At 47.7% G+C, this 23,323-nt stretch overlaps 2 protein-coding genes across 5 annotated transcripts in view; both read left to right on the forward strand.

The window, feature by feature from the left end:
* The window catches only part of cgnl1 (cingulin-like 1), a 24,844-nt gene extending 21,240 nt beyond the window's left edge, over nt 1-3,604 (forward strand). Inside the window, 5 exon segments of the mRNA XM_023813991.2 lie at nt 440-523; nt 1,195-1,319; nt 1,608-1,716; nt 2,056-2,219; nt 2,377-3,604. Of these exon segments, the coding sequence (XP_023669759.2) occupies nt 440-523; nt 1,195-1,319; nt 1,608-1,716; nt 2,056-2,219; nt 2,377-2,506 (612 nt within the window). The 3' untranslated portion in view covers nt 2,507-3,604.
* Nucleotides 3,605-7,189: 3,585 nt separating this feature from the next.
* LOC111845028 (myocardial zonula adherens protein-like) lies at nt 7,190-23,089 on the forward strand. 4 transcript variants are annotated; one of them, XM_072717978.1, is made up of 16 exons: nt 8,058-8,317; nt 8,680-8,766; nt 11,199-11,333; nt 12,418-12,579; nt 13,579-13,671; nt 13,827-13,940; nt 14,806-14,958; nt 15,962-16,087; nt 16,278-16,406; nt 17,118-17,215; nt 17,301-17,406; nt 17,724-17,807; nt 17,937-17,995; nt 20,869-21,459; nt 21,572-21,794; nt 22,629-23,089. In XM_072717978.1, exons 1-16 carry the CDS (start codon nt 8,219-8,221, stop codon nt 22,770-22,772), a joined length of 2,403 nt encoding a protein of 800 aa, XP_072574079.1. In that variant the 5' UTR covers nt 8,058-8,218; the 3' UTR covers nt 22,773-23,089. The 4 variants fall into 4 exon arrangements, with proteins under 4 accessions (XP_072574077.1, XP_072574078.1, XP_072574076.1 ...); XM_072717976.1 differs by lacking the exons at nt 8,058-8,317; nt 20,869-21,459; nt 21,572-21,794; nt 22,629-23,089 and adding exons at nt 7,190-7,300; nt 7,551-7,722; nt 18,085-19,142; XM_072717977.1 differs by lacking the exons at nt 8,058-8,317; nt 20,869-21,459; nt 21,572-21,794; nt 22,629-23,089 and adding exons at nt 7,267-7,437; nt 7,551-7,722; nt 18,085-19,142.
* Nucleotides 23,090-23,323: the final 234 nt, after the last annotated feature.

Raw genomic sequence — 23,323 nt, forward strand, 5'->3', positions numbered from 1 at the left:
AATCGTTTCGGAAGCAGTTTAGCCAAAGTAAGTATATCATTATGATTCATATATTTTAAACTGTGTGTTTTGTATTGTACAAGTCAGATCTGCCTCGGTGACTCATCTCGTGGTAATGAAATAGGAATATTTCTATTGGCACAGCATTCAGTCGTCGGATCTTAGCTTCCCACCTATTATGAGTTTTCTTCAGAGTAAAATGAAGCATTCAAATGAATGGTTCAAGGTATTAGACCGTCTGAATATCAACCATTTTGGCACCAAAACCGAGCTGCATGAGACCATTGGAGGCTGACTGCTGACCAGTACTTGTCTAAACACAACATTCCCAACTCAGCCCTGGCTCCTTGGGGGAGCGGAACGCGAGAGCTCCCTGTGGTCGAGTTTGGTCGTGACTCCCCCCTCCCCCACCACCCCCTCCCCCATGTCTTGGTGACAGGTGGAGGAGATGAGGAATGAGCTTCTACAAGAGAGAGCCATGAGGCAGGACCTGGAGTGCGATAAGGTCGCTCTGGAGAGACAGGTAGACAGCCCCGTTCATCTCCTCCGCTGCCAGGGGACGCCCCGTCTGAACTGCTGCAGAAGTGCAGTACATCTAAATCAAGGGCACCAGGCTGGCTCTCCTCCTCTGCCCCCCCCCCTTTTTGTTTCCCGCTGATGTGTCCCATCAGCCCCATTTCCGGGTCTCTCTGAATCATCAGAGTCACACTGCACTTCCATCATCCTCTGCTGAATAAGTGCAGCGGGACCCGGCACAGAGCGTGGCCCATTACAGCCCATCACGCTGCGTTTGGACATCCCCGCTCTCTCGTTATTTATGGGCACGCTGTGCTAAGGCCGCTCTTGAACTGAGTGACCGCTCCCTGGCTAGGCGGACCACACTATATAAACAGTCTATAGATAAGTCTGCCTCTGTAGACTTTTACAGCATAATAAAATGATCAGTGGATTGAAGTGATTCCTGGTTCACATGAGAACATTCCAATTCATAGCTTATAATCTGTTATGATAATACTGCTCATTATACCCTATTAATCAAAATGTTGCCCATCAACATACTTGAATTTTTATGCTTTACATTTGCACTGCCAAAACATTTTTCTAAAACAATTTCTCAATTGGACATAGTCTTAGTGTGTTATGCTGATTTATAAAGGGGGTGTTTAAAGTACATGATGTTCTTGAATCTTCTAGAATAAGGATCTAAAGAGCAGAGTGACTCATCTGGAAGGTTCCCAGAAATCCAATAAGGAGAGCCTGGTCTCCCAACTAGAGGGCCGGATCCAGGAGCTGGAGGAGAGACTGGAAGGAGAAGAACGGTAATGGAGCACTACTAGGAGGACTGGTAAATCCTGGCACTTAAGGCCAGGTGGAGAATCTCGCTCACTTGAGCAGCACAGTAGCTCTAACTTTGGATAATGATGGTAGCCAGAACATCCAACCAAGCATTCCCATCGCATTTCATGGTCCAGCCGCTTGCGGTGCCACATGGGTGAGGTCACATTCAGCGGAAGCTGGGCATAGCTTGGGTACTGGCAGCATGCCAGCCTCACGCTTAGAGATGGCCTGCCCGCCTCTGGCTGACCCACAGCTGTGTTTGTTACCAGGGATCGTGCCAACCTGCAATTGGTGAACCGCAAGCTGGAGAGAAAGGTGAAGGAGTTAATGATACAGGTGGATGATGAACATACTGCTCTGCAGGATCAGAAGGACCAGGTGAGGCACAGTCAGGCAGGTGCCCCCCCTTTCTCTGAAGGAAGTGCCAGAGTGCCACTGTAAACACTGGGTAATGCTTTTAAGTTAGGAGGAACAACACACAACCTGCTGTGGGCAGTGATGTGAAGCAATGTTTCACAACCCAGTCTTCAGGGACCCCCAGACAGTCTGCGTTTTTGCTCCCTCCCAGCTCCCAGAGGGAGCAAAAACACGGACAGTCTGGCGGTCCCTCAAGACTGGGTTGGAAAACACTGTTGTGAAGGGTTTGTGGATTTTCACGGGGTTCCTGTGCTCGGTGCATTGGTTGGTATACTCATCCCTTCCCCTGCTTTCCCGAAGCTCCACCTCCGTCTGAAAGCTTTGAAAAGGCAGATTCACGAGGCTGAGGAGGAGATTGAACGTCAGGAGCACGGCAAGAAGAAACTCCAGCGGGAGCTGGAGGAACAGCTAGAAGCCAACGAGCAGCTCCAAGGCCAGATTTTGGGACTGCGCAATGAGATGAGGTGAGTGCTGAGCTTCGGCTAAACGGCTGGTGTGCGGGAAGTTCCACACAATTGCCTGAGTCCTACCACAAGCATGTCCGTACAGCTCCAGTGAATCATGCTCCCTGGAAAGGTCATTACTCTGAACTGTCCATTCTGCGTGTTTACTGCCCTTCAGGAGAAAGAACACAACGGCTCCGTCGCTGAAGGACCTCGATGACAACGACGACGACATGAGCACAGACGGGGAGATTTACTATAGATCAGCATCAGGGTACAAGCGGTCAAATCACAATCCCATCTCATAGCGCCACCTGCTGGGAGGAGGTCCTAAGAGCGAGGCTGCAGTGGGCACAACCAATGCAGAGCTGAGAAGTCGAGCCAAAGCGCCATCTTCCTGTTCAGCCCCAAGACTGGGCCATTGAGGATGGAGCATTGTGTAATGCCTTGCTTTCCTATCAACCTGGCTGCATTCTGCTCAAGCATCTTTGCCATTTCAGTATCAGAGATGTGAATGGTCACACTGGGACTCGCATTACTGTGGTGTCCTGGAGCAACTGGGCAACTGAAATTGGCACATGTTAAAAAAAAAAATTTTTTCTTTAATTTTTCGTGTTATGAAGGATATGCAAAATGAAGGCTTATGCTGGAAGGGAAGTGTGTGTTGGGGATTTTATATATTGCCATATATAGTTTACATATTCTGTATATTTTCTAAAGACAGAGTGGTCTTAGTATGCAACAAAGTCATCTATATAAGACTTTTTAAATATTTTATATAACACAGGTATATAAATGTCTAATAAAAATAGGCATTGCTTTGTTAAATGTTGGATTTATGTCATGCCACTCAAATTGAGTATTTACATTTATTTTAAATGTTTTTGTTTTTTCTACAGCCTAATTTTAGAAAGCAAAATGCTTAACCTAGCTCAATATACATTCCAAGATTTAAGTGTGTTAACTTTTAATTAATGTGGCTTTACAAATTATTTTTTTGTTGTTTGCTGCCAAAGGGAAGGTTTAACAGAAGACAGTGTTAATACAGTGTTCTTAACATCTTAATCTGCTTTTTAATGACTTGGCCTGTTAGCGGTGCACATGCGTGACTGCTGAGTGGGGCGGGGCGGGGCTGGCTCTTCACACGACACGTCAGGAGTCGCAGACTCGCAGGCTTCAGAGTGACTTGGCACTTAATGAGTGGCACTGCATGTTCTACACCTGAACCGCCAAGAACTGCCAATGATGTCAATTTAGAAGTAAATCCAACAGGCTGTTGGTGACTCCAGTGCATTGTGGGAAGGGCTCCATGTCAACCTCACCACTACCTCTCCATGTACATAGCTGTCTTGCTAAGACTTAAAAACAACCTTGTTCTGTTACAATAAAGTTACTGTTGGCTAAAAGCCTCTTCTGGTTTTTCTTTGAGAGAATCTGTAGCAAATGTTGTTGATTTCATGTTTCTGCTCGCTCGGTGAGTTGGGTTGGCTCCCCTTCGCTCTGAGATGGGCATCTTTTTTCACTTCCAAATTCTGACCTCCTCCAAGCTGTATCAACATCCTCTCCACCGATAATCAGCTTGGCGTCTGGTGTTTTGTTCCCCAAATGTTCCCCCACAGTGTCCTTGCGCGTTGCCTACTCAGCCCATGCTTTGGGGCCTAAAGCAAGCCTGAAGGAACCAAAGCGATGGTCCTTGGGGCGAAACGCATGGAGTTGGAGTGGAAGTGGGGGTATTTTAAAGATGACCTCACCCTTTTAAGGAGTCCCGGTGCTGAATGCGGACGGAGGAATGAGACCCCAGCACCCCTTCCACTCCAAGGGGCCTGGCTCCATTGTTCCTGGTGGTGACCTACATTTCTTTTCAATTCAAAGAGCACAGACAATTTAACCTTTGAAACATGAAAGGAACCCCCCCCCCCCCCCCCCCCCCAAGACCCCCCACTTGTCATTTCACAATCTACATAGATTAAGGATCAGTGCGCCTCTGCAACTCTGGATTTGTTAGGGTCCAAAGAGGTAACCATTTTTGGAATTTTTCTGTCCCATGCATGGGAGAGAGCAGGAGCGCACACACACCCCACAGAATGAAGTCCTGCGCACTGAATGGGCGGATGCAGCACCCCAGTAATAAATTATTGCGAAACAATATTTTGCTTAAAGTTTTTTTTTTTTAATCTGAAATACAAACCTGCGATACTCATGACATTTAAACTCAATTGTTGCGTAATACTTATCATTTAGTCCTACAAGACTAACAATGGTTCAAAATGTTCAGTATTACTTTTATCCTGGATTTTATCACAAGAAGAAGCTTCTGTCACGAATTAATGTATGATCGCGTCGTATATTTTCATTTTGGGCGTTCATCGCTGTTTTGATATACTTTGTTGCCCCCTAGTGGAATGTATCTGCTAATTTAAAAAAAAATAATTTACCGCTGTTCTTTCAGGAGGATAAAAGATAACTAACACTGGTAGTTATTCTTACCATTACGAATTCCCAAAATGTCCTCTAAAACTCAATTTTAAAACGTTTTTTCCAGTGTAGTCCCTTGATGATGTGTTTATTTTTGTTCAAGCTGTTGTGTTCAGGTTTCGGGAAAAGATTCTATCTAAACCCTGTGGTTCTGCTGGTGCCGGACACTGGTGCTGGACAGGAGTGGAATACACTCTACCTCAGTCTGCTGTTTGCAAGACACAGTGGAATCTGTATGATGTCTCCCGACAGAATCGAAGAGAGAATTTGTAAATATGCAAAAGGAGGGTTAAAGGATAACCACCGTTAAGCGAGAGGCCGCTTGGCGGTGAGGCAGAGCTGTGCAGGAAGGCCGGCTTTCCTGCCTCAGCGCTGGTTTCCTGTCACTCTCAGGACATCCTCTTCCTCCAGCTGGGACCTTCAATTCAAGCCTCACAAAACGACAGGCTGTGTCGGAGCCATCGAAGCCCAGCTCCTTCCATGCCGGAGACTGAACCCGGTGTGTGAACCCAGTGTCTGGCCTGTTCTGGATGGAGAGCGGGCTGTGTGACCTGTGCTGGTGCTGGGGTTGGGGGGGGGGGAGGATTCCTGTGGGCTCAGCTGCACAGTTTCAAAGAGGAGAGAAACATCCCCCACATCAGTGTTTTTCTAAACTATCAGCTGTGCTGTTCTTTCCAGACAGCCAACATCCACAGTTATCTGCAAGGCCTTCTGGGAACTGCAGCCCTCTTCTCTCAGACATGTGATGTTCTGCAGTGTTTACACAGGCTGCCAGTAACTTCCTGTCACAATGTATTGTTTTGTTGCTAAAAAACAGCACGTTTATTAATCCGATTTGTGGTCTGATTAGAAACCTTTTTTTTTTACCTAAAAATACATATATTCTATACAATATATGTGTCTTTAAATATATTTCTCAATAGCTGCTGCAAGTTACTATATGGAAAACAGAGAAATGATAGAGTGACGTACACGTTTGGAATGATACATCTTAAGTGTGGGACTGAGAGCTCATCAGTCATCCGAGCTGAGGCGCTATTCACTTTTGGGCCAGATGCGAGTTGCAAAAACCCCTAGTCATTCCAGGAATTACTTGTCAGAGTACAAACTAACAGGCCTTGCAGAGACCTGCGCTGGATCAACATCCGCCTCGACTTGCTGAGACAACAAGGGCAGCCCGCTGAGCAGGCCTGAATGCAGGGGAGAGATCAGCATCCCGCCCTGACAGCACCAGCACATGGTGTGTTTGCGTGAACTTGCACTTGGCTTAGACCACCCCGCAACTACTCCTGAAGCATCTTACGCAATCACTTACTGAATGCTGACAGCCCCCCCCCCCCATGAATATCAAGTAATTCCTGTAAGACCCATTGTCACCTTTAAATGACACAATGATGAGGTCGCTGGGAGGGGATTGGGTCATAATAAACTCCAATTGTAAAGCACGTGCCGGAGCTAATGATGACCTAGAGAGAAAGACTGAGGATGGGACCCCTCCCAAATGGGTGCACAGAATACAAACCCTGCTGAAAGTTAATAATTGCCACACAGAACAAAACATTTTTTTGTTTCAGTAGATGATTGACCTGGTATGATAGTGGACTTCCTCTCTATATTCATGGATGCATCTCTGAGATTATGCCCATGCACGCCCCCCTTGTGTTTCTGAAACACTAAATATTAACCCCTGTAAACTGCATATAAAATTTCATTTTAGCTTTAAGAAACATTCATTTCTACATGTTTCAACATATACGACTCATGTTGAATTGTACAGGTTCCTTTTTAAGGTTTGGGCAACGTTTTTATGTCTTAATCAGATAAAGACTGTTTATTCCGTGACTCTTACATAAACAACCTATAAATCTGTTGCTTCAGTGACACTTTCCACTCCCTCCAGTCTCTGTCCACACCCTAGTGGAACCACACCTTAGAACCACAGCTGTAGTTGTGATTGTGTCCTTTCAGAGCTGTGCATATCTGCCCTTTGTGACGCCTTATGGAGGGTCAGCTCTGTAAGGCGCTGGTCAGATCTGCATCTTCAGCTGCACAACTCGGTATTACGATTAATTCCTATTCAATTCAAGAAGCAACGATACCTTAAGAGTAGAGTTTGCACCATATGTATCATCTTAGCATTCTGTGGAGTTTATGGACTCGTGTTTGTGCATTTCATATTCCTCTCCTGCTGTATGGAAATGAACTTCCCCCAACAATTAATAAAGTACATCTACCAAAGAAGCAGCATTTGTCTTTATAAAATGTCATGTATACAAAATCTACTTACATTTCATAGTTTTTATAATGTTAAGCCCAAAATCTAAAGACTATGCATAGACCTACGGAAAATGTTTTCATTCCTCTCAAAGAGAGGAAGACGAAATTCTCCACAAAGCTCTTCACTCGTCAGGACTTAACAGCTTGCCGTCCAGTGACAAGCAAACCAACCGGACTGGGAGGAAACATGTGCCACTGGGAGCCTCCTCCCTGTTCCCAAACCAGCTTCCTAGCTGTAGGCTGGGAAGGAGGAACTACGCTTGTCCAGTTAGGTGATGTAGAGCAACCCACAGAAGAGCGTCTGCAAGAGCCAGAACAAGGAACTTCACCAACGGGATCAAGCCTGACAGGTCTGATGAGCAGCAAGGCCCAGAGCTGTATTGTTATCTGAGCTATTGATGCTAAGCATTGGCTCCGGGGGATGGTGTCATAATTCTACCACACAACAATGCTGATCGGAAGCACCGCTGTTCCCTGACACAGCAAGGCGAATACTCTGCGCTTGTTATTCAGTCCCTTATCAGCTGGCTTAGCACTTAGACCTTGGGTAGAGCTCTCTCTCTCTCACTGACTCTCTCTCTCTCTTGGTCTCTCTCTCAGTCGCTCGTTCGTTCCCTTTCACCGCCGAGAGCAAAGAGCAGGTGGCGGCGTGTACATGTTTGCGCTCAGGGGAGTGTAAGGAAGCCGCGGAGCCGGAGAGGGAGACATGCAGCGGCACCGATCCAGGGGTACCGTGACTACTGCTGTGGACGCCTCGGATGAGACCACTGAGGTAAGACATGGGGGGGTTGGGTTCGAGGGGGGGGTGGTGTTCGGTGAAGGAACTCCCTCAATCTGCTCAGAGCTCTCTGGTCTCTCTGGGCTGCCTGTCATCCCGGACTCGGACGCCTGTGACAGTTGGCTTGCATTCGCCCTTTGCGTCCTTTCTCGAGGTATCAGGGCTTCCGCTCCCGCATGGCTGCATTTAAACGTCCTGCCTTGGCACTGGTAATAAATTTCCCGTAGGTAGGTTAGGATCCCCCGATCGCAGTTTTCGTGTTTGCTCCGGGATGTGCGTATAACCGCGGCGGTAATAAGAGCCGCGCGACCGCCCAGCTCACTGCACCAGTCCTGCGCTTCTCTGCGCTTAGCTGGCGCTGACATCCACACCGCGGGGCCACATGCTGCTGAACTTTCCACTTCGGAGCTGAAGTGCGCATTTTTTTTCCTTTAAAAAAATGTTAAACGTTAGCCGTCGAGACCGATCGAAGTAAGAGCACCAGAAATTCATGCATCCGCGCAGTTTGCCGTTCGGTTCTGCAGATGTCATGAGCTCGTCTGGTATGGTAAAGCGAAAGGCTACCCTGAATACTGTACCCTCAATGATGGTAATGCATGCTAACTCGTTTGTTTCCGTTTGTTTGTCTGGGCTCTAAAATTAGCAGCGCTGCCCCTACGGCCTGTTATTGTTCTTCCAGCGCTTCTCGTATCACGTTCTTAAATGACAGACAATGCAGCTCATTAATGTACAAGGAGTTATTTAATGGGTTAAATGATTAATTATTTATTTAGAATTAACACTAATCCGCTGTACATGCTGTTGGGTTTTAAATCATTGGGGTGCGGCTGTTAATACAATAATATTGATGCGGAAGCATGTGATTCAGTTAAATATGTCCGTCATATCAAGCCGTGGGTGCCACATTCTTGTCTCTAGCAAAGTTGATCCCCTGTGTGTGTGTCTGTCTAGAGGAAGATCCAGCGCCTGCGTCTGACTCTGCGCCCCGGTGACCCCTCCTCAGAAGAGTTTGAAGGTCACACGACCAGCACTGGCCCGGTGAGTTTGCACGCACACACTGTCCATCCCGGTGCTACTCACAGCCTTAGGCTGGTACCTCCCTGAAATACTCAGCCATAAGGCATTTACCTTCACCCTGTCATTTACATCTTCTGGCACGTATAACCTGTTCAGTTAGTCTGGCCTGTGGCCCTCTTAAGCACAATGGGTTCCACATTTTCATGTGTTTCTGGGTCTGGACTACCTGGGGACTGAAGCGCCTGGGATCTTGACTGCCTGGGGTCTGGACTGCTTGAGGTCTGGACTGCCTGAGGTCTGGACCGCCTGGTGTCTGGACCGCCTGGCTTGCTTTCCGTATATTGATGGTGCTGCACGTCATTGTTTACCTGAACAGGCCGTGTGGCGGCTTGTTAAACATCTACCCAGTGGCGTGATGCTGCATGTCCCATACGGTGCCTGAAACACCAGCGGCTCGCTGTGAGGAACATTCTGCCCGGTCTCATTCCGAGGTGCTTGGAAGGCGCTCAGGACGATTGCTGATTTCCCCAGAGTGTGTAGCGCTTGACGGCTACAAATTAACATTCAGGTGTTGCACTAAAGCATTCTCATCTTTACTTTGCTCACGTGTGCCTGTGTACAGAAGGATGGGGATTCAGCCTCGTACCTTCAGAGTTGCTGGTTCATGGACCCCCCCCCCCCCCCCCCCCGCTCTCTCTGTATGGCAATCTTCCCTGAAAGCACAATTTCCTCACACAGTTGAAAAACAAGCTGAAGGTGTGGACTTCAGTGTCTGACATTAATAATCATTACATTATTTATAATCATGGACTGCACATTCTGTAAATATGTGTTTGGATGGGTTACAGAAAGACACCGATTATCCTTTTTGGCGTCACTGACGGTGTCATCGGGGATGACCTGTCACCAATTAGTGTGACAATCCGCGGCATAAAAGTGAGTGACGTAGGAACTTAGCGGCGAAACAAAGATAAGCAGAGGCTCAGTTTCTATGATACCGAGGGAATGATAGCAAACAGGCAGGGCGACATAGCTAAAATTGTGCCGTCTTGCGTTTACATCACAGGGATTTTGTTACATCGTATAGAATGAAGACGACATCCATGTGGAGACAAAGAAACAAGTTGACGAGAGCTTATGCCGGGTCTGGGTGCATGTCTTTGATGGGCCTTTTTAGGGTTGCCGGCGGGGCCAGACCGGGACCCAGGGCTGAGCATCAATTTTTAATACCACCTATTTTTTATTGGAATCGACACAGCTGCTCTGCGGCGGCCGCTGTGGCCTCGCACCTCCAGAGCATTGAATCTCACTACCATCGTGTGTCTGCAGTTTGCTGCTTGTCTCACGCAGGATTCCTTCAGCTACCTCAGTTTCGGTCGGCAATCCTGAGACATCATGCTAATTGGCATCTCTTAATTAGCTTATATCACGGGTTGCGAGTCCCCCCCCCCGCACCGGTCCGTAGCCCATATTCCACCGGGCCGCCGCGGAACGCTAGGGGATTTTTGCGGAGAGGTTGGCTAATTTCCAGAAATGAACTATTTATCTTCAATTTTTTATGACCCCCGACATTTGCATGTTCTGTTTGCGTCTGAAAAAAAATGCGAAAGGTTGAACTTATCAACGGTCCATCTGCTAGCTAACCCCCCCCCCCCCCATCTGTAGATCGGCCCACAGACATCAAAAGGTTGGGAACCCCTAGCTTATAGTGCATATGCCGTGGAATGGACTAGCATCCCATCCAGGGCGTGACCCCAGTTTTGTGTCCCATGCTGCCTAGGACAAGCTCCAGGGTCCCGTGCAGCCCTGACCAAGATAAACAGTCATAGGAAGGATGGATGGATGGATGGATGGATATATTTTTTTCCATGAGGATTTGGCTCATGGTCCTTAAAGTCTTCAGAATTGAGGCAGCTGAGCGTGTTTTGGTTGTGATGACGTCCACATGATCAGCGTGGAGATGGAGCTGGCAAGGCACCCCAGTGGTTTTTTTTCTTGTGCCCTGGGCATACCGTCTGTTGCTACAAGTTTCATGGCACCATTCCACACCGAAATATGACATATAGCTGGGAACTGGGCGCCCCCCCCACAGCGATTCCCACATAACCCGATATATCCGGACGGAAAATGTGACCATGCCAACGCAGGTCGTTGACAACAGAGAGCATCACAGTTCTATAAGTGTCATAATGTACAAGTATCCTTTCTTGTACTGTGGAGACATATTAGCGGATGTGCACACAGCAAATATCGATTGTCAGCGTCGCGGTCTTCGCTCTCAGAGTGGAAGTAGGTGGACTGAGAAGGAGCACAGCCAGTGACAGCGCACACCTAGTGACAGCGCACACCTAGTGACAGCGCCCGGAGACATGCAGTCCGCCAGGTTTATTCTGAGACTCTGCCTAAATAAGCTGAAAAGGTATATTTGCTATAAATTGTGGTGCGCTTTTCAGGACTCGTCTGACAGTGGCACTCCAGCCTTCTCATCTCCGCAGCAGCACGATGGCAAGTTGGCCAGCGACCCCTACAGGAGGAGAAATGGCTACGTGCAGCCGGGGGGGCCAGTGGGCACGGAGGACACAGACCAGGTGGGGATGGGTGCCGCCGAAGCCACATGGGAGGGGCGGGCGCTGCCTTTCAAAGTCATCTGCGCGGCGGCACTCCCGAAATGACTCACTCTGACTCCTGTGTTGTTGTGATGTTAGCTAATGCTTGCTGGAATGAAGATTGTAAGTAAATTAAGAGACAGGCTTCCCTTTGGACTTTTAGATTCAATATACATTTGCTTGTTTTATGAAGAGTACATGGAATGTATCAAAGAAACGTATCGCAGGCATCTGACCGTTAGGAAGCCTCCGAAACGTTGGACCCGTGCCGTGCTCTCCGATTCGCCCGTGGGTCCGGGGACAAGCTCAGAGCTGAACCGCAGTCCCCACTGCTGTGAGGCACGATGTCTGCAGGCCGCTGCGTTCCTGCACCAGGACAGCACATTCCTACTGTATAGCACTGGTGGGGGGGGGGGGGGGTTTGCAGGGGCACAATCCCCATGAGGAGGTGGGGGCTGGGGCGAACTTACTGTGTTGCAGAAACGTGACACCAGCCCAGCATTTGGGGCATTTATATAATTATTTGTTAGGGTTGCTGTTTCTTACTTTCAGGTTATTAAAATTCTGTGCACGCACACACACACACACACACACACACTCACACACACTCACTCACGCAAACACAGAAGTCCACCTATGCATATCTTTGTGGGGACTCTTCACTCATTTCTATGGGCATAACCCTAATCCCAACAATGACAATCATAACCTCTACCCGACCCTGAACTTAACCAAAAGGTTTTTGATTGCATTCACAGAGTTTTATAAAAATGTCCCCACAACGTTGAAATAACAGGTTTTTATCCCACATGCACACACACACACACAAAGACAAACACGCGGCACACAAATATTCTCACGTGTGTGACAAACACATACACATACACATGTGCACATAGATTAAATACATAGGATAAGTACATTAAATAAACACACAGACTCTCACCTACATTCACAAGCACACACCCTTATGCAAACACATACATGCGTGCATTCACATACACGGAGGCACAAGCCACACCCCATGCGTGTGGAATCCTGAAGCGGGTTCTCTGGTGTCCTTCAGCACACAGCTCCCGCAGTCAATGGGTTGATGGAGAAGCCGTCCCAGAGGTCCGCCGTGGTAGGCGGGGGCGTGCCGGGGGCGGACACAGACACCCAGCAAGGCGTGATGGCGCATGAATGGACCGTCAGTCACCTGAGGGACGAGATGAACTACATCCGAGCGGTGAGTGTGGCGGATGTGGGGCTGAACCCCCCCCCCCCTCCCGGCAGTCATCCCCGCAGTGATCATTAAAAGTATAATCTATTTCCCATTCGGTTTTCCTGTCCATTTTGCTGAGTCATTCTGGCTTAAATACTAGTGTCAGGGGCATAGCTTAAAATTCTGGGCCCTCTAACAAAATGTCACCCCCTACGTAATTTTACATATAGTTTTACATATTCGAGGGACCCTGAAAAGTGTTGGGCCCTACTATCCCCCCCTGAATAGCCAAAACTAATTTGAGTTAATGTGAGGAAGCCCCTCTGTCAGCCTTCTGATTGGTTATCCAGACTGAGTAATGGGGGGCCAGGAGCCTATCACAGGCAGCACAGGGCAGCAGGCAGAGGTTCACCCTGGTGGTATGCCAGTTAATCACAGGGCCCCCGCTATGGGCAACTTAGAAACACCAGTTGACTTAACTGCATGTCTGTGGACCGTGGGGAAAGAAGTACCCAGAGGAGACCTACACAACACAGGGGGAACATGCAAACTCCCCAAACAGGAGCGGCCAGGAGCTGGATTCAGATTCCCAGCCGTGGAGGTGTGAGTCCACAACACTAACCATGAAGGCGACCCTGCCCTCTACATGAGGAAGCGTTTAAAAAATCAAGCTCAACATGAAATGACAAACATGTTCCTATTAATTTTTAAAAAATACCTGGGCCCATATTCTGGCTTCCTGTGCACCCCTTACTGTTGTCCACCAGATGCCCCCCCTGCCCCCACCTCTGACAGGCAGCTAATGAACAGCTAGGAGAGCAGTGTGTCCCTCCCCACGACGGACAGCCAGTCACTCTGGCACAAGCCCATTTGCTGAACCATGGGAGGGATTTGCTATTTTTACTTTGTCTGGGAAATCTGTTAAATGTTTGTACTGAAGTCCGTCGCCTCGTTGACCTTGTCAACAGAGACGGGTTACAATCAAGTTAAAATCCTCAGGAGGCCCTATCCTCTCTCTGCCAGGTGAGAGACTCTTTGGAGAAGGTGCGAGAGAGGATGTACGGACAATTTGGCGGAATGCAGCAGTCGATGCAGAAGATGTCACAAGATATCAAGGTAACACGCCAGGCTGAGGGCTGCAGGGCTGCAGGGCTGCCTTTGAGTGAAACGGAACCAAAATGGACCAGCCGTGAGGAGTATATGATTTTGTCCCGAGGTTTCCTGTCTGATCTTTGTGGCGCCCCAGTGCATCAAGGGATATCTCTCCTCAGGCTGCCAATGCCCAGAGGCAAGACCTGGAGGCACAGGTGAGGGTGCGCACCACAGCCATGGAGAGCTTGGACCAGATGAACAGCTCCCTCTTGTCAGACAACATAAGTCTGCAGGTAAGATCATAGCACTATCCGAACATCACACATGCTCGCGTCTGCCATGATGAGCTCAAACAAAAGAAAAAAATCCAGAATGAGTGGGACTAAGCCCAAAAAACGAAATCCAAACCTACAGGACTGAGCCCAAACAAACATGGCTAAACTAAACACGTGGTGCTAAGCCCATGATGGATGGATCGAAACCAAAACAAATGAGGTTAAGGCCAACTTTATGGATGTAGGCCCAAAATGACAGGCCCAAACACAGGACAGAACTGAGTCCTAACAGACAGGGCTAAACCCAAACAACAAGTGTAGATCCTAACAAACAAAAGTAAAAGCAAGTGAACGAGCCCAGAATTCCACTTGTTTTAATTAACGTCCATTCATCATAGTGCCTTTATTTTATGGGCTTTACTTATGTTGTGAATGAACCGTCAGGCTGTCTGTCCCCCATTGCCCCCATTGTTTTTTCCTGCATTCCCATTTCCTGCCGGGGATCAGTATTTCCATCACGTGCCTGACGTGTGGATGATAGCCCCCCCCCCCACAGCCTCGCCCCGCTGTGTGAAGAAGAGGCCGTCAGCTGGATAATCTGAGCAAAGAGTAGACGAATGACAGGTCGCTCTGCACAAAGTAGCGATTTCAGCACCTCGGGTGATGCTGAGTGACCCAGCAAATCACAGGATAATGCTGCTTAAAATGGCGCTGATATTTGTGGCGTATTTCATGGGGGAGTGTAGGAACTGGACGCTGACTTCATTTTGAGAGTAGCTCTGGGCCGTTTCAGCCTCACCCACATCACATGCTGGGTTTTTTCCCAGTAAGGATAATGTAATGGAATGATTTGGTAGCTGAGGGGGGGGGGTCCCTTTTGCAGAAGTCCCTGCTAGAGAACTGCCTGGACCGTGTGGAGAAGCAGGACGAAATGAAGACCATGCGGAGCACCTGCCGCCAAGCTGAGACCAAGCTGTGGGAGAGGGAGCGGGAGCTAGCCTCCGCGCGCGCCGAGAACCAGGCCCTCCGGCTGCAGGTACGAGGCAGATGAGGATGTCCTGCAGGGGGCAGTGGTTAGCCAGCAGTGGGGCAGGGGATCCAAGCAATGGGGCAGTGTGGATGGAGATGGGAGGGGAAGGCCACGCCCCCTGAGGAGGAAGCAGTGCCCAGCATGGCACTCAGTTCCAGTGCCCAGCATGGCACTCAGTTCCAGTACCCAGCATCGTGTCCACAGCAGCCCAAAGCGCAAAGCCAGGACTCGGACATGCTTCCCCTCAAGTGTCCCTGCGAGATGTGAACGTGGGTCTCCTGTAGGGGGAGTCGGTGAGCCTGTGAGCTCCTCTGAGCCGGCCACAGCCAATTTCTTACTCTGTTTACTTCTGCTTTCCTGGTTGTCACGATGAGCTCACCGCGGCTCGTCCCACTTGCCCATATTTCAGGGTGGTATCGACTGACAGCACTTGGATCGTAGCTCAAATTCCAAAGAATTACAGCTGGTCTTAATCCAAGTCTTAGGTTTCGCTCCCTTTAACACCTTATTGGCCAATAATTTATAGCTATTAAGTTGTCATAAGATATGCTAGTATGCTATAATATCATCATCGTATCATATTATGCTAATTAATATAATGTAATATGGTGTTGTGTAGTAGCATGCCATAATGTGTATATTAATAGACTTGTGCATGCTAGGGTTAAAAAGTTCTGCCGGTTAGCATTCCAGTCCCTGTGGTCGGCAGAGTGATGTCACCAATGGGCCCCTGAGTGAGGCCCTTAACCCTAATTTATCCAGGCACTGGCTGATCCTGCCGTCTCAATTGTTTGTCACTTTAAATAAAAGTCATCATCATCATCATATAAATCATATATATGCTCATGTGCTGTAATGTATATATTAATATACTATGCTGGTCTGCTTTAATGTTGTCATATTCTCATGTGCTGTACCTGCATAGCAGGCAGTAGGTGTATGCGAGGCTGCCATCCCAGCGTGTGGCCCCTTCACACTGGTCCCCGACCTGCTCCTGTTCCTGCCTTAGATAGAATCTTCCCAGGAGGCCAGCTCCCAGGCGCTGCAGGAGATGTCTGAGCGGCTGCAGAGGGGCCACGATGAGCGGCTGCAGGAGGAGCAGCGGAGGCACAGGGAGGAGATCGAAGCACTGCAGGTACAGGCCTCCTCCGCCGGCTGGGCAAAAACGCCGGCAAGGTTTCATTCCTCCGTCCCTAAATGGGCGCCTGGTACAGACGCTGCCCCGGAACGTCACTCTGATAAAGCCGTCCCAAAGAGCCGACGCTGTCTATCATTCGATGTCGCACAGTGCTTTTATCTGGGACATGCTGTGCTCTGAAACCCAGGCTCAAATCGACAATTACGTGAAGCGTCTGGAGGAAGCAGAGATGAAGGTGAGGACGGCGGAGGCCAAGATTGCGGAGAAGGACAAACGAATCAGCGAGGTGGAACGTCTTCTGGACTGTATGGGCCAGGTAGCAGCCCGGGGCACCGACCCTGTCCCAAGCTGGCCACCTGATCCCTGTCAGGGCAGACATGAGCTACTTCAGGCTTTACAAACTACTTTGAAACTGAAAGGCTCCTGTGTTTGGCTAATTAGCTCAATTCAGCTTGTGCTTTGTCTAGTTTGTTTCCTTGATTGAAAGACTCATCCATGTTTCACATTAACATTAGTGACACATGCATTATTATAGGAGACTGACCTATCAGCACACAGCAAGAGCTCAGTGCTAAAGTGAAATCCAGGTCCTTTTAATTGAAATATTTTACAGACCAGCCAAGTTTACAGACCCTGTCCTAGCTCACAGTTTTCCCGCTGACATGGATTAGGTGGTCACTCTACCCTGACCTCTCGCCCTGATTTACCATTTTCACTTACTGACCTTTATCCAAAGTCTTGATTAATCTACTTTTAATTGAATCGTTCAACTTTTTACAGAAGAGTTCTTAGCAGGGAGTCTCGTGGAATTTTAGCCCGCGCCCATATTCTCAACAGTGATGCCACCTAGTGGCCAGGGGTGTCATTAGGCCTATTTCTTTTTTTTTGGGGGTTAGCCCCCCTAAAATGTTTTTAGCCCCCAAAAATAAATGTGTATTTTTTGGCTTAAGTGATTAATAGCTTTTTATATTATATATGTTTGCCAACTGTTTCTGTTTTTATTATTTGTGCGCTTTGTTTGTTGAAGGAAAAAAGCCACCTGCTGGTGAAACTGCAGGACTGCGAGCAGCGGCTGCACATCCTGGAGCAGGAGACAGACCGCGTGGACGAGACCGTCTTCAATAAGTGAGAGCAGGAGAGCCGTCGAAGTTCTCGTCTTCTTCAGAGAGCCTCGTTCACAGGGACGTCTGACATGTTTCAACCCCCCCAGGTCTCAGAAGCTGGAGGATGAAGCCGCAGAACTGCGGGAGAGGATTAAACACCTGAACGACATGGTGTTCTGTCAGCAAAGGAAGGTGAAGGCCATGATTGAGGAGGTGAGGGGGTCTGCTGAAGGAGAAGGAAGATGACATGATAGGGGGTGGGGGTGGAGGTGTCGTCTCACACACAGCAGCCAGGTGTCAGGGAAGGTGAAAGTCTATATGCTGATCAAGGAGGGGAGGTCTGTCTCAAACATACAGACTAGCTGCTCGGGGCCCCTTCATACTTGCAGTGTGTGAGCTAGTTCACACGTGGCTGTCAGATGTTGTCCTGTTATACCGAGCTCCGGGTACATCTAGGAGTATGTTTCCAGAGGGAATGTACTAACAGGGACAATGGTCTGAACTGTCGCTCGTCTTCTGGGGATCTGCAGGTTGAAATATTGCGAGCTACGGTAGCAGAGAAGGACCTGTTCATTACCGAGCTTCTGGACAGAATCGCTGCAGCGGAGTCCAAGGTAACGACGTTTGGACTGGAATGCGTGACGGTGCAGTCGGAGCCTGTTAAAACCCGCCCGCTCATGTGGACACGCTCCGTGAATGTGATCGCGGCTAGCAGTGATGGCACACTTTTGCTTCCTCTGCAGAACAACGCCAAACGTGTGGAAACCAAAGATGTCGGAGTGGGCTGTGATCTGCCCGTCAGGTACAGAGAACGAGCCAAAACGCCCACTTCTTCTTTGGCAGTGACAGTGAAGCCTTTTGTTCTAAAATGATCCTGTATTGTTGGGGCAGGCCAGAGGCTCAGCCTCCGGATGAACTGCAGGCCACGCCAGTCAGGTGGAGCCCGCGGCTGACGAACCGGATGGAGTCGAGCCTCCTCAGGTATTCCCCGAAGCAGTACAGCTTAATGCTGCAATCCAGGTCTTCCCAGACAACCAGCGCTGGTACCAGCCCCGTGCGGTCTGCTGGAGACCCCCAAAATCCTGCACAGCCCAGCCCACCTCAGCAGACCTCAGTACAGCCCCCCCCGGGCCCCTCAGTCCAAGAAACGGCCCACCCACCACCATCCAATCCAGGCACGACCTCCAGTCCAGCAGAGCCATTTTCACCAATCAAAAAACTGTATGACATCACAGAGCACACAGAGGCTGAATGAGTGACAGCAGATTAGCATCTCGCTGCAGCACGGTATTCCATCTAAAGCGTGGCTAAATTCGCAGCATTGCCTTCTTCACCAGTATTTCCAGTTTTGAGTTACTCACATGAAGAAGAGATTTGATTTCTCAACAGTCTTCCTTTGTTTACACTGCAGTCTGTGGGAGTATAAGGCATACTTTAGTATTTTAATAAATAATTGTAAATAGTTTTATTTCATTGTAAATAAATTTACAGATAGTATTTTATGCATTTCTTTTGTTTACATAAGTGGTAAGGTATTATGGAAACCTATGACTGTAAAAATTTGTACATTTCTATTATCAAGTTATAATGAAAAAAATATGCATAGAAAATATTTTATTATTGCTTAAAGCTTTAGGCATTTTTGGCATTCATGTGCTATGTATGTATAGAGTTTAAAAGTACAAATTCAAGGTGGAAAGGAGAATATGTTCAATGAAAAATATTAAGACCTTGAATGAATGGTTTGATAAAACTGAGCCGTGGTTTAGTCAGGTGTGAGCAGTCAGGTCTGAATCGCAAAATATCCAGGCCAAAGCACATGTAAATATGGCCAATCCAGTGCCTCTCAATGAGTTGTTTTTTATTTTTATATTACAAGTTGCGTTTATTATTATAAAAAACTGTATATCTGCTAATGTTAACCATTAAAATTGCAATTAAAATGCTGACCGGTGATTGTATTTCTTACCAGTGTTCAGTACCGGCAGGGGGCGACATATTCACATCTGCAGTTTTATTACAACTTTTTTTTCGTGGCAAGCAACTGACCAGTGTAATAAGTATTTTTTTATTCACATAGGTGCAATACGTTGTGTATTTGAACACATAAAAAACATAAATTATAAAAGAACACATATGAAATGTTGCATATTTTTAAAAATAGCAGTTGATACGTGTTTTTTATCCATTGTGTTTAATGTACTCAATAAAGAATTGAACTATGTTTGCGGGCACGTACGTACAGGGTTTGTAGTGCGAATAGGTAAGGCCAACCAGTGTCTACAAATTGCCCATAGATCAGTGTTTTCCAACTTGTGGGTTTCGGTGTTTTTTTTCGGTAGACAACTGTCGCGCCACCCCCCTGGGATTTTTTTGTGCTGAATAAGGAATAATATGGATCCTGAGGCTAAACCAGTGGTTCCCAAACTTTCTCTGCAGGGCCCCCCTTTTCTAGATAGGAACCTTATCCTTATCCTCCTTATCTGCTATTTCTCCCGAATATTACGTAAAGCAGTGAGAACTGGTTTTCAGTTAATTTACCTGGTAAAATAAAGTTTAAATAAATTACATAAATGCTCTAAAAGTACACGTAAGTCAGTGATTCATTTATTGTTAGTTACTGTAATGTTGCGCTGCTTTATCTGTTTAATCGTCCAGTCTGTGAAGCGATTATTTTAGGGTGGCACATTCCCCTGAGACTATCCCATTGGTGCGCCGCGCCGCAATACCTCTGCACCCCCCTAGGGAGGCGCACCCCCCAGTTAGGGAACCACTGGGCTAAACCATCTGATAACCTCTACTATAGAGTATGATTTTTGTGCGTGTATATGTGCCGTGCGATGGAGTGGCATCCCATTAAGGGTGTATCCCAGCATTGTGCCCTGCGCTGCCGGGCATGGGCTCCAGGACCACTCGCAACCCTGATGAGTATTAGGGTTAGAAGACGGATGATGGTCGCTGTCACCCTCCAAGACAGTAGGTGGCGATGTGCAATATCTATTAGTCAAACCAACATTAACAACGCACTGTCGCAAAATAGCTCAAGTACTCTATGGTACTTCCGGTCTGACTTCCGGAATGCGGTTGACGGACTACAGCGGTCCTCTGGGAGACGGTGGTGTTATTAGTGTAAGCGCGCTTTTTACTTACTGTAATGAATTCTTCGTGGACAGAACGGCAGGGACAAGTCGGAAATCTTCAGGGCAAGAGTAAAGAAGAGCTTTGCGAAATTTTACGGCGACAGGAGAAACTACTTAGTAACAAGTGAGATGTTTTGCTCCTTAGCTGGCTGGAAAGCGGGAGAAGTATCGTTTGCCGCGCAGTATCTGTCTGCACAGCTCAGTAACAGAAGATTCTAGACAGTCCGACTGCCTAATATTTTAATATTCATGACCTTTTTGACCTATATTCAGTCACCGATAGCCCGTTTCACTATGTTTGCTCGACAATTGCTTGATAACCTGTTCGTAAATGTATGTAAAATTTACCAATCGGTATGTTTGTGTAGATGTTACTAAAGTTTTCAGTAAAAATTGTATCTTTTATGCATTTAATACAGGTCATGCTAACCAGCTACATTCGTTGTTTACAAAGTGAGTAGTGAGACTGGGGCATGTATTATTAGCTAGTACTTTTGTTTTTGACAGCGTTTGTTTTGTTTGCTTGCTTTTAAAGGAAATTTGTTCAGTCCCTTCCAGATAAAGGGAAGAAGATAATAGACTTTGTACAGAGACTTCGTCTAGCTGTTGCCAACGATGAGGAAGAGGAGAAAAGACAGCATCTGCTGTCAGCTGTGAAGACTGAATTTCAGTCTAAATATCAGCAAGCATTGGTACAGAGACAGCCTGGAAACCATGAAACTGAGTCAGGCCCAGAGCTTTCCGAGACATCCTCGGAAATCATGGGACATGGAGACATGGATTCTCCCATTGTACCTCTGGGGGCTTGTGTACAGGACAGTGCTGGTTCTAATGGACTCAAAGGTTCCCTTGACTCGACAGCTCGAGATGTGGTTGGCATGGAGACATGTGACAGGGAATCCGGCAGCTTGGAGGGGGTGAAGGAGGACATCACAGAGGCCTTTGAGAGTGTGACACTGTCTGAGGAAACAACTGACCCCAGCTTGTCGAAAGCCAGATTGTGTGACAGGGTGCCGGACAATCCCTTCTGGGGACAGCGCCCACAGAAAAAGCCACACTGCGTGGAGATTGTAGAGAAGACCGAGATAAACGAATTTTCAAGGAAAGCAAAGTTTAAGCCTAACCAGTAAGCTGTTTTTTTAATAATAATATATATATATATATGTGTGTGTGTGTGTGTGTGTGTGAATAATGCAAGTGGGATGACATTGACTCTGCAGATGACTTTGTATTCCCAGGCCTCTTCTGAAGGCCAACGGCTCCCCGAGTGGCTCGTCTCCATCTGCTGAGTCTCTGGGCGATGTGTCACCGCTCTCCATTGAGGCCAGGAGGCAGCGGGACCGGAAACACCTGGACGACATCACTGCAGCCAAACAGCGGCCGCTGCACCACAGCCCTGCTCAGCTGTTGAACCTGGCCGAGTCTGTCTCCCTGCTGCAGGAACAGACCAGGAAGTACGAGGTGGGTGGTGACACGTTGCCCCTGCCGTCTCAGACACCCAGTCCCAGGGCACCCCCGCCCGCCCCAGGGCCCCCCCGCCCGCCCCAGGGCAGCCCCGCCCGCCCCAGGGCACCCCCGCCGGTCCCAGTGCAGCCCCGCCATGCTGAATCCTGTGTTTTCACTGCAGCCCAATCCATTGGCTTAACTGCTTCAGTAATTAGTAAATATATACAGTTATGATGTTTTCCCAGTATCTTGTGTCTGTAATATAGGCTTGGACAGTAATACAGTATACTATGGTATTTTGGGTATGCAGCGGTATTTTCATTTCATTTTGAAAATACTGTCAAAATACCATATACCACAGTATAATCAATTAGTATGCCCCCCCCCCCCAAAAAAAAAACACTATAATACAATATATTACAGTGGAGAAAACTGCAGGTGTCAGATGGGTTGTTTGTAAAATGCTTATGAAATATCATATTTACTGAAATTTGCTCCAGTAAGGTGTTAGGAAGAGTACTGCTTGGAAACAAAGTGCCAATAAGCATAAGTACTTTGTAACACTTGAATGTAAGACCTGGCTGAGAGATCAGGGGCTGTCTGGTTCGTACGGACGCTGTTCTTATAGAGTTACTAAGCTGACATATGTTTACCCATCTATACCCCCCCCACCACCATCAGGTTGTGCATCCATGTTCTTCACTATTACACCACCTGCTGTTTCTCTTAGTGTAGAATCTTTTTCATCTTTCTTTTCTTGTGCTTAGAGAGTTTAATGACTACAGTGAGGTATTTTCCGCTTTGTCATATGGCATATTTTAACACACGCTCTGTGTTTTTGCATCGCAGGAGCTGCAGGCCAAGGTAGCTGCGCAGAAGCTGGCCGAGAGATTGAGCGTCGGCACGGAGCCCTATGGCCTGGAGGTGCGAGTCTTGCGGGGGTACCGAGAGGTGCGTGACATCGGAGACGACCTCCCCTCAGACGAGGACTAAGAGGTCGGGCATCCCCACAGGATGCTGAGAGGATCATGTGGAAGCTGATGAAGAAAAGGACCTAAGTGGGATGGTAAATGTGAGACGTGGAACTGGACCTGATCAGAAGAGTCTTTTTCCAGCATGTATAGACAGCTGCCCTAAGTGCTGCACTCAGAGCGCCACCTGCTGTTATCCGCAGATTTTTACGTTGCCTTGTCCTCAGAGCTCCTAACTACGCAAAGCAGTTATTGGGGAAATAATTATTGTGAGGGGAAATATTTTTGTATTACTTTTCAGTGTTTATTTATTAAATAAAACAATGTTCTTAAAATGGCTGTTGATTTTCAGCTGCCTTTTTTTTTTAGCATATTTAATATGCTGTGGATCACTATTCAGCGATTAGATTGACAGTTCTTGACTTATAACACCCCAGTAATGAATCCTCAAATGATACTAGACCTTGTTCTTTTTTAATATGTTTGCATCATATAAGCTGCAGTGATAAGGGGGAGATACTCAGGGAAGAGACAGAGTTTGGTAAGTTAAACCTGATACAGGATCAGATTAGA

The sequence above is a fragment of the Paramormyrops kingsleyae genome, chromosome 11 (assembly GCF_048594095.1).
Source record: "Paramormyrops kingsleyae isolate MSU_618 chromosome 11, PKINGS_0.4, whole genome shotgun sequence".
In the NCBI taxonomy this organism is placed as follows: Eukaryota; Metazoa; Chordata; class Actinopteri; order Osteoglossiformes; family Mormyridae; genus Paramormyrops; species Paramormyrops kingsleyae.

What these genes read in the sequence shown, in the direction of transcription:
- LOC111845028 (XM_072717978.1), top strand. Translation starts at nt 8,219, where the DNA reads ATGCATCCGCGCAGTTTGCCGTTCGGTTCTGCAGATGTCATGAGCTCG. An exon ending in TGAAGGCCATGATTGAGGAG is followed by an intron (nt 17,407 to 17,723) that starts GTGAGGGGGTCT and finishes GGGGATCTGCAG; the next exon opens with GTTGAAATATTGCGAGCTAC. An exon ending in GGCTGTGATCTGCCCGTCAG is followed by an intron (nt 17,996 to 20,868) that starts GTACAGAGAACG and finishes TTGCTTTTAAAG; the next exon opens with GAAATTTGTTCAGTCCCTTC.